This window comes from Trichosurus vulpecula, chromosome 6 (assembly GCF_011100635.1).
Source record: "Trichosurus vulpecula isolate mTriVul1 chromosome 6, mTriVul1.pri, whole genome shotgun sequence".
NCBI lineage: Eukaryota > Metazoa > Chordata > Mammalia > Diprotodontia > Phalangeridae > Trichosurus > Trichosurus vulpecula.
Genome location: NC_050578.1, coordinates 31,617,670 through 31,631,722, shown reverse-complemented (window position 1 = coordinate 31,631,722; position 14,053 = coordinate 31,617,670). Strand labels below are relative to the sequence as shown.

General features: G+C 38.1%; 1 protein-coding gene across 3 annotated transcripts in view; it reads right to left on the bottom strand.

The window, feature by feature from the left end:
- LOC118852593 (cytochrome P450 4V2) overlaps positions 1 to 14,053 on the bottom strand; it is a 31,081-nt gene that overhangs the window by 14,858 nt on the left and 2,170 nt on the right. For all 3 annotated transcript variants that reach the window (XR_005010616.1, XM_036762239.1, XM_036762240.1), the window contains 4 exons: positions 8,806 to 8,918; positions 2,322 to 2,407; positions 1,165 to 1,355; positions 692 to 761 (listed from right to left, as the gene is read on the bottom strand). Coding sequence is in view for 2 of the 3 variants with exons in the window: in XM_036762239.1 (XP_036618134.1) it covers positions 692 to 761; positions 1,165 to 1,355; positions 2,322 to 2,407; positions 8,806 to 8,918 (460 nt within the window). In the remaining variant the exon portion in view is untranslated. The remainder of the gene's footprint in view (positions 1 to 691; positions 762 to 1,164; positions 1,356 to 2,321; positions 2,408 to 8,805; positions 8,919 to 14,053) is intronic.

Here is a 14,053-nt window from a genome sequence, read left to right as displayed (position 1 = left end):
GCTCTCAAAAATCTGGCTGTAACCTTCTTCACCAGCCTTATCTCAACAGCCTTGCCTGTCCTCCTAGATTTACATACAGAAAGGACGGCTTGCCACCTTCCAATCTTGTCTGGCCCTTTCAAAAATTAATTTCCTTTCTACTTCTAAGCCTAGGCTAATACTCTGAAAATAAGCTCTGTAAGACCCAGGATTTCATTGATGTGCGTACCCACCTTCCCCATCGATGTGAATCCCAACCCCATCAGGAATTGCTATGAAGACTCTTTCCACTTTTTAGCAAGCTGGTGAATGAACAAGAGAAACAAAGCACAAAAACCCAAACTTGACTGCAAAAGGTTTTCCAGCTTGTTAAGACTGGAGACTTTGAGAACTTATGAGAACCCAGGGTCACTTCTACTCCAAAAGGACACATTGAAGGAAGGGTTGATTTTGGGTGGGGGTGAGGGGTGTCAAAACCATAAATACAATACATTGTTCATAGAAGAAATGGTAGATGCCAGAAACTTGGGCAATTTCCTATATTAATGCAAGTCTACTTAAAAATATTCATTTAATATGCAGGTATAATAAGGGCCTGTAAGAACCACAGAAAATGAAATGTCACATACATGACTAAAATATCATTGTTGGCACTAATTTCAAAAACCTGAATAAATAATCATTCTTTGAAAGCTCAAAAATATCTATTTACCTAAAAACTGAGCGGACATACTCAGAATCACCATTGGCCTGGGCACCAACATTTTTACCCATAGCAGTTTCTAGAAGATGAAAGAAAAAGCCTGAATTAGACTCATAAGAATATCCATCAATTGGGAGGGGAGTAGGGGTTGTTTGATGATTTACTATTTTTAAAATTGTATAATGTTTATTATGTTTTTCAATTGCCTACCATCTTCCATGATCCTTCTCTTTCCTTCCTTTATCCACTACACCCTCTTTTCTGCCTCTCCCCCTTTTGTGTTTCTCTTTTCCTTTTGTCTTTCCTTCCCTATCCTGCCATTGTCCCAGGAATGGATGTAAACTGGGGAGGAATCCCCAACTGAGCTGGTGCTACAAGGCCCAATTCTGAGCCAGTCTGATGCTAGGTTGAGTGACCTAGGCTTTTTCTCCAACACTATTCCCATATCTGATTACTATAATTAAATAATGATTAGAACTTACCACAGATTATGTCTAAAGCACAAAGAGTGATGTCAAGAAAACAGTTAAAGGCTTCTTGGTCAACGTGTTTTTCAAGCTTATTGACTAATACATTAGCTTGTTCATTCATGATATCTAAGAATTCTTCCAGAATCGTGAAATGAAAGGTTGGGGTTAGCATTTTTCTCCTAGAACGCCACTTGTTTCCAGTACTAGACATTTGTTACAAATAAGAAGAAGAAAAAAGGCAATGAATCTGAGATTTTTTTAAAACTTCTTGCTCCAAAGTACAAATTTGATAATTAATCTATACTATAATTAACAATTAATATATAATTATTATTATAATCATAATTAATCTATATATTCTTAAATGTTTTGTAAGAATTTCAGTGAGTCAGTCATAATAAATATATTTTAGAACCCTGACACATAAGATTCTGATTATAATATGATATTGAATGACTAGAGCCTGCAGAAATGTAAGGTTTTGTACAATTCTCTATTCCTGGAATGCCCTGCCCTTGTTAAATCCCTACCCTTAAAAGCATAACCCCTAGGCTACCAAATCCATGAAGTTTTCTCTGATTCTCCTGCTGCTAACTACCTCCCCTCTCTGACGTCAGAGAGTACCTGGTTTTGTCCGTCTCTGGCAAATACATATTTTACTGTGTATTATACTTCTCAATAGTTCTGTCTTTGCCTCTACCAGACTCTAAATTCCATGAGGGCAGAGAAGTAACCTGTAAACTCCTCATCTACCTTAATACCTAACAAAGAGGCTTGTATACAGTAGGCACTTAATAAATGTCTGTTGAATTTTGATATAGTGTTGGAAATATTACAACTTAAATATTTTCATGTAAATCCCCATTGAAAAGACTCCTTAATTTGAAAAGGAAAAAGTATCCAAAATATCAGAAACCCCAAACACGTTTTAATCTAGATTCATAACTATAGGATTAGACTATAAAAATGGGATGTGTCTTTTTAACACAGTTGTAGCAATATCATTATATATTGAGTAGTCGAATCACAAAGATTCCATATATTATCACAAGTACTTTATTCATTTCAACAAAAATAGATAGTATGAAAAATGTTTAAGGTAGCTAGAACTAGCTTCTGAAATCTTCAATTCTCAAAAGAAACAGGATAACATCTTTACATTAGCATACCTTGTAAGGAGTCCAAGGCCCAGCCAGGGTTCCAGGAACTTATACATGTAGGATTTGTCTATTTGCTTTGAACTTGATAAAAGTGCCTTAAGAAAGGAAAAAGAAAAATGTGTGCTCCAGGTTATGGAAACCTTTGGAGAGAGGGTAGTGGGGAGTGGTCTTGGATTCAGGAGGCCTGAAATACAAACTCTCTCTTCTAGTGGCCATGTGACCAGCCATTTAACTTCTCATTATTTCCAGAAAATTCTATGAGGCTATCAGTGACATGAGAGACACTATACTATGTCAGCAGAGGGAATTTCTACACCCAGAATTCTTTACATCAGTAAAGCTGTAGGCCCAAACCAAAACTATGCATTGATTCACACCCTGTGCATGTGCAGATGTGTGTGTCTATATACCTACATGTAGACAGATAGACAATAGACAACTAGATTGATTATTTTTTAAATTGATTTTAATCAAACCTGTGGTTTCATTGGTATAGGGAACTCCAGATATGGAAGTCCTTCTTCCAAAACAAGACCATAACTACTATGCAACTTTAGTCTTTGGGAGTTGCCTAGTTCACTGAGAGAACAAGTGACTTTCTTAAAGTCACAAAATATGAGTCATAGGCAGGATTTGAACCTAGGCCTTCTGGACTTCAAAGCCAGCTTGGAGGCTGTCCACTACACTGATTCTTGCTACACTGTTCTGCCTCCACCTCCATTTTCTCTCTGTCTCTGTCTCTCTCTCTGTCTCTCTGTCTCTGTCTCAGGAGGAACCTTTCTGTTTAAGTGTTTAATTATACCCACATGAATCATGGACCCTAAATGAGGAGAGCCAAACCTTTAACCAGCTTGATGATTTAAGGGGGCTAAGAGATAAAATGTAGAAAAAAAAGTTGATTTTTTTTTAAGATTTCCAGAATTAAGATCAAGAGTTGGACCAAGGGGCAGCTAGTGGTGCAGTGAATAGAGCATTGAATCAGGAGGACCTGAGTTCAAATCTGGCCTCAGACACTTACTAGCTATGTGACCCTGGGGAATTCACTTAACTCCAATTGCCTCAAAAAAAAACAAGTTGGGCCAATCATGTGGCATGAAAAGGTACATTGCTACCATCAGAATACTAAGGGAAGAGGAGGGAGGTCTCCTGTGTGTTGGACAGCAGTTCATTATGGCAAAGGGAGAGGGAGAAGGGAGAAAGAATAAAACGATAACACCTGATATTCGTATATAAATAGTACTTCAAGGTTTACAAAGCATTTTCCTTATGACAGAAGTAGTACAATGATTAAGAGAGAAAAATGGAAGTTAAGAGATTAAGTGAAAGGAGGGAAAAAGTCAGAGAACCTCTAGCTGACCTTGATAAATTCAAATCACTAGGTTCAGATGAGAACTGGCAGATGAGACGAATGAGCCACTGTCAGGGATCTCATGGATCCTGGAAGACAGGAGGGGTTACTATGGAACCCGAGAAGGGCAAATATTCTCTGGATTTCCAAAAACAAAGAAGACAAGAGTCTGCAAAACTCTAGTCCAGGGAGCTCCAATTCCTAGGAAATTTCTAGAAAATATTATTAGAGGGATGAATAATGAACAAACAGCATAAAATTGCAAATAACCAAATGAAAGACTGCTTCAAGTCACTAATAATAAGAGAACTGCAGCTCAAAACAACTCTGAAATGTAAACTCATACCTAGCAAATTGGCAAAGATGACAAAAGATGGGAATAGGCAGTATTATAGGGCACATAACAAGACAGGTAGATTTCGGGCACTCAAAGTGTATAGAGTGTAAAGCATACTTGCCTTGTGGCTAAGAGACCAACCACTGGGCCACAATTGTCTTGGAGGAGTTGTGAATGGATCCAACCATTCTGAAAATCAGTTTGGAAGCAGTGGTCAGATAGGTAGGAGGAGAATCAGAGGAGAGAGGTGACCTGAAAACCTAAAGAAAAGAGAGTATCAAGGAGAAGAAGGTGGTTAACTGTGTCAAAGCCTACAGAAAAGGACATTAAATTTGGCAACTGGGAGGTAATTGGTAACTTTCAAGAGAGAAATTTGGGTTGAATGAGTTGGAAGCCAGAGTGTAAAGAGTTAAGAAGAGAGCAAGAGGAAAGACTGTGGAGGCACTTGTAGACTGTTTCTCAAGGAGTTTAACCACAAAATGGAAGAGGGAAATGGAACTCAAGATAGCAGGGACGGATGGATGGATGAATGGATGGATGGATGGATGGATGGATGGATGGATGGATGGATGGATCAAGAAAGATTTTCATGAAGAAGACCGGGGCATGTTTGTAGGCAGTAGGAAAGCAGTCAATAGACAGGGGAAAACTGACAATTAGTGAGGGAATGGATGATAGAGGGGGCATTCTGCTGAATAAGAGAGGATAGAATGGGGTTATTTGTGGGTGGAGCAAGATTTGCCTTGGCAAGGAGAAAGGTAACCTCATTACAAGAGAGAGGAGTGAAGGAAGAAGTGGTAGAAGAAGGCATCTGGGCTATGCGTGATAAGGAATTGAGGAAAAGATACAACTGTTGGCAAATTGCCTCAATTTTTTCAGTAAAATGTGAGGCAAGGTTCTCAGCTGCGTTGGTGGGAGTGGGGGAGCCATAGGAGGCTTGAAGAAGGAAAAAAGGTTTAGAAGAGTTGCTATGACAAGAAGGATAGCAAAAGGATTGCCTGGCAGCAGTGAGGACCCAGTTGAAGTTATGTAATATAAATTCATAGTGGACCCAGTCAGAACGGTCACATGATATATTCTCCAGCTTCATTCAGCAGCATGTTTAAAGGAGGAATGGCAGCGGACAGACTTTCTCCAAGGCTGAGGCTTTGCAGGGCAAGTTCTGTGACATGATAATGAGCAAGAAAGGGGGGCTGTCTGTCCTGAGGAAAAGAAGACCGAAAGGTGGGGAGGGGCGACATGACAATTGTCTACACACATCTGAAGGACCATCATATGGAAGAGGGAATAGATTTATTCTGTTTGCTTCTCAAGGGCAGAGAGTGGCAAAGAGGTAGATTTAAGCTTGATATTAGGAAAAAAGTTCCTAAAAATTAGGGCAGTCCAAACGTAGAGGTCCCTCCTCACTATAGGTCTTCAAGCCTTACAAGATTAGATGATTACTTCTTGAATATTCTGCAGAAGGGATTCTGGTTTGGGTATTGGTTAGACTATATCAAAGATCTTAACTTTTTTTGTTTTGTTGTTATGGTTGTTTTTTGTTCTTCCGTTGATTCAATCGATTCTGACTCTTCTGGACCCCATCTGGGGTTTTCTTGGCAAAGATACCGGTTTTTTATTTCTTTCTCCAGCTCATTTTACACATGAGGAAACTAAGGCAAACAGAATTAAGTGACTTGCCTGGGGTCACAAAGCTAGTATCTGAGGCTAGATTTGAACTCAGGTCCTCCTGACTTTAAGGCCAGCACTCTTTCTACTGTCCTATCTAACTGATTAATTTTCAGTTTCCATTCAATTTGGCCAGTTCTCTTGCATCTAAATTCAATACTTTTAACATTCCCTAACAGAAGGATGTGTAGAATGTAATCCTGAAGAATAGTTCTTGTTTTATGAAGCAGAAATAATTGTAATATAATGACAAAACACTTGGGTTTTGTTCTGAGACCTAGTTTGTTCTGCCGGTGTTGTTCTTCAATTTTTTCAGCCATATCTGACTATTTGTTACTCCATTTGGGGTTTTCTTGGCAAAGATACTGGAGTGGTTTGCCATTTCCTTCTCCAATTCATTTTGTAGATGAGGAAACTAAGGCAGAGTTAAGTGACTTGCCCAGGGTCACACAGCTCATGTCTGAGGTCAGATTTGAACTCAGATTTTCTTTACTCCATAAAAGAACCCTTTGGCAGTTTCAGAATGATATTTAATATGTAGGTTTAAAAAGGAAACCAATTATATTGAAATAGCTGTTTTTTTTAAAAACACCTTTCCAGTATTCTTACACTTTACTCCCCTCATGACTCTGTCATCCAGTGCAGGGACCTCCTTGCTAGTTCTCACATACAGCACTCCATTTCCTGACTCCATCCATCTTCACTGGCTGGCTGTTAGGTATGGAATTTTCTTCCTTCTCTTCGCTGTCTCCTGGCTTCCTTCAGATCCCAGCTAAAATCATACCTTCCTCAAGAAGCCTTTCCTGGGCCTGCTTAATGCTAGTACCACCCCTCTGAGAATATCTCCAATTTATCCTGTATATCTTGTTTATATATAGCTGTTCATGTGTTAACTCCCCTGTTAGATTGGGAGCTCCTTGAGGTCAGGGCAGGTTTTTTTGCTCATTTGTGTTTTTTGCTTTTCTGTGTATTCTCAGTACTTTGCACCACCGTGCCTGGCACGTATTAGGTGCTAAATAAATGCTAGTTATTTGACTTGATAAGTTCAGATCTATGATGTTCTCACAGCCTGTATCATCACAGATTAGATTTGAACCCTGGTCCTCCTGACTCCAAATACCACGCTCTGTTCTGTATGCTCTGCTCCATAAAGAATGTGGGATAGTGCTTCATTATAGAAGGTGGGAAACAGCCTCCATTTAGGAGGCAATATTTTCAAATATGGCTCCTCTGGTTTAAGTGAGTTAAGAAACAGTACTCCACTAATCTTTCAGCTGGCTGCTAATAGGTATAATTAACTTGATTTGTACTTGGAGAAAAGTGAGCTTCTGAGAAATCAAACTATAGTCACAAACTTTGATTTCCTCATTCTCATTCTGTTGTATTCTTTACTATACCACTCTTTCTTCCTGTAAAAAATACTTCACATTGTCTTCAGACTGTGAGATCCTTAAAATCAGGCAGCGGTATGATACAGAGGATAGAGCATTGGACCTGGAATCAGGAAGAACCAAGTTCAAATCCAGCTAGCTGTGTGACCTTGGTCAAATACCTTATCCTCAGTTTCTCCAACTGAAAAATGGGAATATTAATCAGCACCTAGCTCCCAGGGTTGTTTTGAGGATAAAATGAAGTAATATTTGTAAAGTTCTTAGCACAGTGCCTGGCTCATAGTAGGTGCTTAATTAATGCTTACTTACTGAATAATTAGACTAAAGAATTATTTTAATATGATTCTCATGAAATAATATTATAGTTATACATTTATAAGCAATTACATTAAAATAATATAATATCAATAAATAACATGTGTAATTTGTATTTAAAATAAACCTTTTCCCTATCTCTAGAAGGACAAAAGTTTTCAGAAGTAGATAAAGATTATTAGAGATAGAGCTGAAATGGGAAGGAAGGAATATAGAGGTAATTCTGAGGGAAAGAGACTTTACTGTTTATATACTTCCTGAGCAGGCATGTTATATATACCCCTGTAATGCTAGCTATATGGGGGCTGCTGATCTCTTGATCTCTGGATTCCTGAGCTGAAGTGAGCTATGCCAGTTGGGTAATTTAACCAAGTAAAACACCAACATGGTGAACCCCAATGACTGAGGAGCCACCAGGTTGCTTAAGGAGGGTTGAACCAGGCCAGGTTGGAAATGGAATACATTAAAGTTTCCATGCTGATCTGGGTCCATAGATGCCTCCCGTACTTCCAGTCTGGGCAATTTAAAGGACCCATTCTTAAAAAAATAAATAACATAATTTTAAAGGCTTTCTCTTTAAATTATTGACCACGGTCTCCTTTGATTTGAATGCCAATAAAACAAGGCATAGTAGGAGAGAAAACTAATCATAATGATAGGCCATAAATAAAGAAATCTCATTCTAGAATATTTGAATTAACTTTTTTCTAATCATAAGCATTACGACTGATGTTCACACACACACACACATGTATGCACACATTTATAGGGCAATATACTATAATAGAGGAAAAGTACTGAATCTTAAGTTGAAAGATGTATGTCTAAATTTTTCCTATAATATAGGCAGCTAGGTGACGCAGTGGATAAGAGCCCTTTACCAGGAGTCAGAAAGACTTGAGTTCAAATCCAACTGCAGACACTTAATTGCTGTGTGACCCTGGGCAAATCAGTTTACATCTCTGAGCCTTGGTTTCCTTACCCATAAAATGAGGGAAGTAATAGCACCTACCACCAGTTGTTATGAGGACAAAATAAGATAATGTTTGTGAAACTTCAAAGTGCTATGTTGATGGGTGATGTTACTATTTTTAATAATACTCTCTATCTTGCAGTAGATAATACTTCCTAATATTATTTACTATCTATCTAGCTGGCAAATAATACTATCTAGTTGAACTTAGAGACCTCATATCACCTGTACACGTCTCAGTTTCTTTATCTACAGATTAAAAGGGCTGGACTAGTTGCTTCCCAATATCCCCATGTCAGTGTTGTAATGTATGGAAAGGTACCTTTTAAAACCTAAAACTCTCCAAGTATCCAAGGATACTTAAGTAATGAACCAAGTAGCAGGGAGCATTTCCAATAGGCATCCCACTAAGATTCAACAGTTCTCCAAATTACATGCTTCTATTTGAAATACAAACTCACCTCCACATTATCAGCATGATACAATGCCACCATTGGCACTGGTCCTATCCACAATTTTAGCAGGGGTTCCTGTCTGTATTCTTCAGTATACTGAGTGACCTGTTCAAAAAATTCTAGGACATAAAGGTTTTCAGTTAAAATTCAATCAAAATGAGCATTTGGGTAATTAAATGTTTGTAAAAATCATGCATTTTATAAAATACCTCTAGCTTTCTGAAAAACCATTGAGACCTCTTAGAATTCAATTTTTAAAACAGGAATGAGTGACTTCCTGCATGATAACGAAAAACAGAAACCAAATTCTCTGTATGGGCTTCCATGTGCTAAAAGATATTTGATATTTTTATCTAAATTTTTTAATGTTTGTGTTATATTTTCAGTACTTTCATATGGTACAAGGTGAGAATCTGTTTTGTTTTTTCCACATTGCTAGCCAGCTTTCTCCAAACATGTTCTCCTTAATTAAAACTTTCCCTCATTTTTACTAGCTACGAGCTCATCAAATACTAAGTTCTTATATGTATTCAGTCATTTCTACAATTTCTATTCCATTCCACTATTCTGGTTTATCCTGTTTAGTTTTATTTAGGGTTTTTGTTGTTGTTTCAGTATCAGCTTTGATAAGGGTTACTTTATCACATATTTTAAAATCATTAGGGCAGGGAGAAGAAATTACCTTAATCCATTTTTTCTCCCTATTAACCCATAATTCCACAAAATGTAGGTGATTCGAAGGGCAGCAGACCAGTGCATTGTGTGTATGACTACAGCATATTATCGATGATAACTTGCAAATTTGCGTACATTGTCTACTCTGGCTTGATTTTAAGTTCTTTGATGGCAACAATTTACCACATTTGTCTTTGAATCCCAGCACCTACCATCAGGTCTGGAACACTTAATAAAAGGCTTTCTTTGACTGAGGTTTTGTTTTTCTTCCTATCTCAGGTGCTTGGTACATTATAAGCACTTAAGTAAGTGTTTGTTGACTGAGTGAAAAGTAGTAAGCCTGGAAAAAGAAATGGATTAGTTATGCATCAAAAGGGATGGATACCAGATGGACAGTCTGAGTTCTCCTCAGCTGCCCATTAAGTGTTAAAAGGCCTGGAGGAAGGCACTCAATGTATAAGGGAGAACCTTTTTGAAGAATTTATATTCATGGGAGGACTTGGATTGTATGGTTAGATTAGCATCACCAACTTCTTTTGATTTACCCCGTCTAATATCACTTGTAACTATTCCTTGTCGGCCTTTAAAAAGTTCTTATGTTTATGATCCCATGAAATCATCAAAGGAAAAAGTGAGTGAGAGAAAACCAAGGACTGAATTTTGGAGGTCAAAGGAAAAAAGAGCAGTCAGCAAAGGAAAGGGAAAGCTTCCAGAGAGGCAGAAGAAAGAGAAAAGGTTATTAGTTCACTCATTTATTCATTCAACAAACCTTTAATATGAGTGTTTGCAGAACACTGTGGTAGATGATGGAAGAGGTACAAAGTTTGGACAAGATTGAGTTTACGATCTAGCAGGAAGACAGTTGTTCAGTCATTGAAGTCATGACTGACTCTTCATGGCCCCATTTTGGAGTTTTCTTGGCAAAGATACTGGAGTGGTTTGCCATTTCCTTCTCCAGCTCACTTTACAGATGAAGAAACTAAGGTAAATAGGGTTAAATGACTTTTCCAAGGTCACATAGCTAGTAGCTGTCTGAGGATGAATTTGAACTCAGGTCTTCCTGACTCCAGGTCTGGCTCTCTATTTACTGTACCACCTAGATGCCCTTTCTATTTTATTATGCCACTTGGGACAGCGTCATATTAGGACAGGCCTTGAATGTTAGACAAAGGAGAATGAATGTTGAATGGCAGACAATGAAGGAAGATGTGTCACAGGAAGGAAAAGAGCATCAAGAAGGAAGAGTCAGTCAACGGTGTGCAGATAATACAAAGCTGGGTGAGATAGCCAACAGACAGTCAGGAATCCCAAGATTCCTGTCTTGATAGGCTAGACCATGCAAGAATTAGATTTAATAAGATAAAGCCATTTTCCTTTTTAAAAAATTGACTTTACCAATACAGGACAGAAAGAGACTGTTAGATAGTAGTTTATCCCAAAAATATCTTGGGGTTTTTGAGGACTGGAAATACAATAATTTAATTCAGACATAGGATGTGGCATACCAACAATTACAAAAATCCATTGCAATCTTGGATTCCACTAAGAGAGGTATCACCTCCAGGAATAAGGAAGTGATAGCTCCTCTGTGCTATGTCATGCTCAGGTCATTAGAAGGGTTTGATAAATTGGAGAGTTTCTTGTGGAGAGCAACCAAGGTGGTGAAAAGCCTTGAATTCCATGTCATGTGAATGTCTTTTCGTGGAACTGGAGATGTTTAGCATGCAGCAGAATTGGTACAGAGGGCATGTGATAGACCTGGTCAAGTATTTGAAGGGGTGTCCTAGGGAAGAAGGATTAGATCTGTTCTGTCTAAAGCCAGAGGGCAGAAAAAGCAGCAATGAGTGAAGATGCGAAGAGACAAATCTAGGCATGTTGTCAAAAAAAACCTAATGATTGGAACTGTCCAAAAGTCTTCCCTTTGAGGGCAGGTTCAAAACAGATTCAGGATGACCACTTGTCGGTCAGGTGTGTTATAGAGACTACTAGACTACTTCTTTCTTTTTTTGCGGGGGGGTGGGGGTGGGGGTGGGCAGGCGGGGCAAGGCAGGGCACTTGGAGTTAAGTGACTTGCCCAAGGTCACACAGCTAGTCAGCTAGTAAGTGTGTCAGTGTCTGGAACACTGAGTAGGTGGTAAGGTATAGTTTGAGATAAAACTGGAAAGTTAATCGGTTAGAATCAAGAACTCAAATCCAGGGGATGGCCTGAGAAAGGTGGATTCTTCTTCCCCTTAAATAAAACAGAAAGAAAAAAGACTGGACAAAGACAGACAATGAAAACTAAACTTTTTCTGAGATGAGCCAGGGTGTATATGGGAAGGAAGAGGAAGAGGAAGTAAGAGTAGGGCAGAGAATATATAATCTAAATTTACAGTTAATCCAATTAATGAAGTTTCCAATTAATTAATTAATCAGATTAATGAAATTATATAGAGGAGTGGAACAGAGGAAGTTCATGTTCTAAGACTTATTCCCCTCAATAAAAATAGGGCAGATAAGAATAAAATGGAGTTCCTATGAGGAGGACAGAAAAATTTTCAAATAGTCACTTCTGTTGGTGAGGGATGGCATAATAGAAAGGGCACTTTTTGTTGTGGCTCAATCATATCTGACTATACCTGACCCCATGGACATTATCCATAAAATTTTCTTGGCAAAGATATTGGAGTGGTTTTCCATTTCCTTCTCTAGTGTGTTCCCGTTTTACAGATGAGGAACTAAGGCAAATAGTGGTTAAATGACTTGCCCAGGACCACATAGCTAGTAAATGCCTGAGGAAGGATTTAAATCCACATCTTCCTTACTCCAGGCCTGATGATCTTTCCACTGCACCAACTAGCTGCCCCAGAAAGGTTAATTGCTCCAGAGTCAAGGGACAAGTGTTCATATTTTGATTCTGATCTGTGTTACCCTGGACAAATCATCTAACTTTCCTGGGTTTCAGTTATCTCATCTGTAAAATAAGAGGGTTAGACTAGATGGCCCATCTCCAAAACTATGATCCTATGAACCAAGTCAAAGAATGTTGGGCACAGAGAACACTTAACATAATATTAATCTGTAGTGAATCCAATTGACGACTTCATTTAGGCTAGGAGCTGAGAAAAACAGTGGTGGTAGTGCTTTATATGTTTACTTCTCCCATTAGGCTGAAGGCAGGAAGGAGGTCTTATATGAATTTTATATTCCCTATAGTGCCTAGGCTTAGAGCATTGACCAGGCACTATCCCTAAGGTAGCCCCCCCCCAAAAAAAGTTATAGGATTTAGTTTAAAAAAATACCTCATCAATAACAAAGAACCTAGTACTTTGAGTGCATACTGAGTATTAAGAAATAAATAAATGTTGATTGATAGCAGTCACCCTTGGGAAGCCAGCATGTTCTCAACATACACACACACACACAATTGTTCAGAACTGCTTTAGATACTTCATCAGCTCATTCCTTATTTTAAAACTGTATCATTCACCAGAGGTTTAAATTTCTTATACCAACAATTTTCCAATAGCCTAGGGTATCTTCTTAGCTCATAGCTTATGATGGGGGGTGGGAGAGACTATATTTCTACATGCTATTTAATATTTAATTCATACTTAATCTATTTAATACATACGGCCACAAAATCTGAGAAAGAATCACAGATTTAGAACTGGAAAGGACTTAGCAGACATCTAGTCCAATCCTCTCATTTCACAGAGGAGGAAACTGAGATCGAGTGACTTGTTCAGAAGTGAGCATCAAAGGTGGGATTTTTAACCCACGTCTTAATTCCAGAGCCAGTACACTTTCTGGATGTGTTATTGTATTAACTCCCTTGTTCTCTTTTCAAAAATGTTTTCTATAAATATCAACATATTATATATGTGTGTGTGTATATATATGCATATATATATATATATATATATATATCGTGGAAAGTATCAATCATACTATAAGACAGTTTTGAGTTGATAAAAATTCACTTTATACACATTTGACTAAAGATTAATGATAGGGTGAAGCTGACAGTCAGTATTTTCATCCAGAGAAGCAAGCTAGAAGTGGCCAGCTAACATTTCCAGCCTTGACGTTGAATTCAAGATAAACATTTTCTATGTCAGACTATTAACAGTTAAGTTTGGAGAGCTTAAGAAGAGCTTGAAAGGAATCTAGAACATCTTGCCCTGATCTTATCACTAGTTTCCACTTGAAATCGGACTATTGGAGTCTTATAACTTCAAGGCTCCTAAATTTTTCTACTGACAGAAATGAAAAAATAACAAAGCTGGCCCCTAATCCTGTTTTATGCAGGTATTTTACAATAACATTTAAAGATTTATGTAAAATAGATTTATAAGAGTTTTATAGCTTAATAGGACAAGACCCATTTGATATATTGTATCAAAATAGAACTGAGATGTTCCAGATCTTAGAAAAGGTTTATAAACAAGGACATCTGCCATTAGTTAACAACTTTCGTAGCAAATTTCCCCCAGAATTCAACTGAAAGCCTCAGCTAAGCAAGCTCAGAGTTGACTAGGTCTGAAGAAAAGAAAGATTGTTGTGCAACCCCCACGTGTCAATGAAAGGGGAACCAACA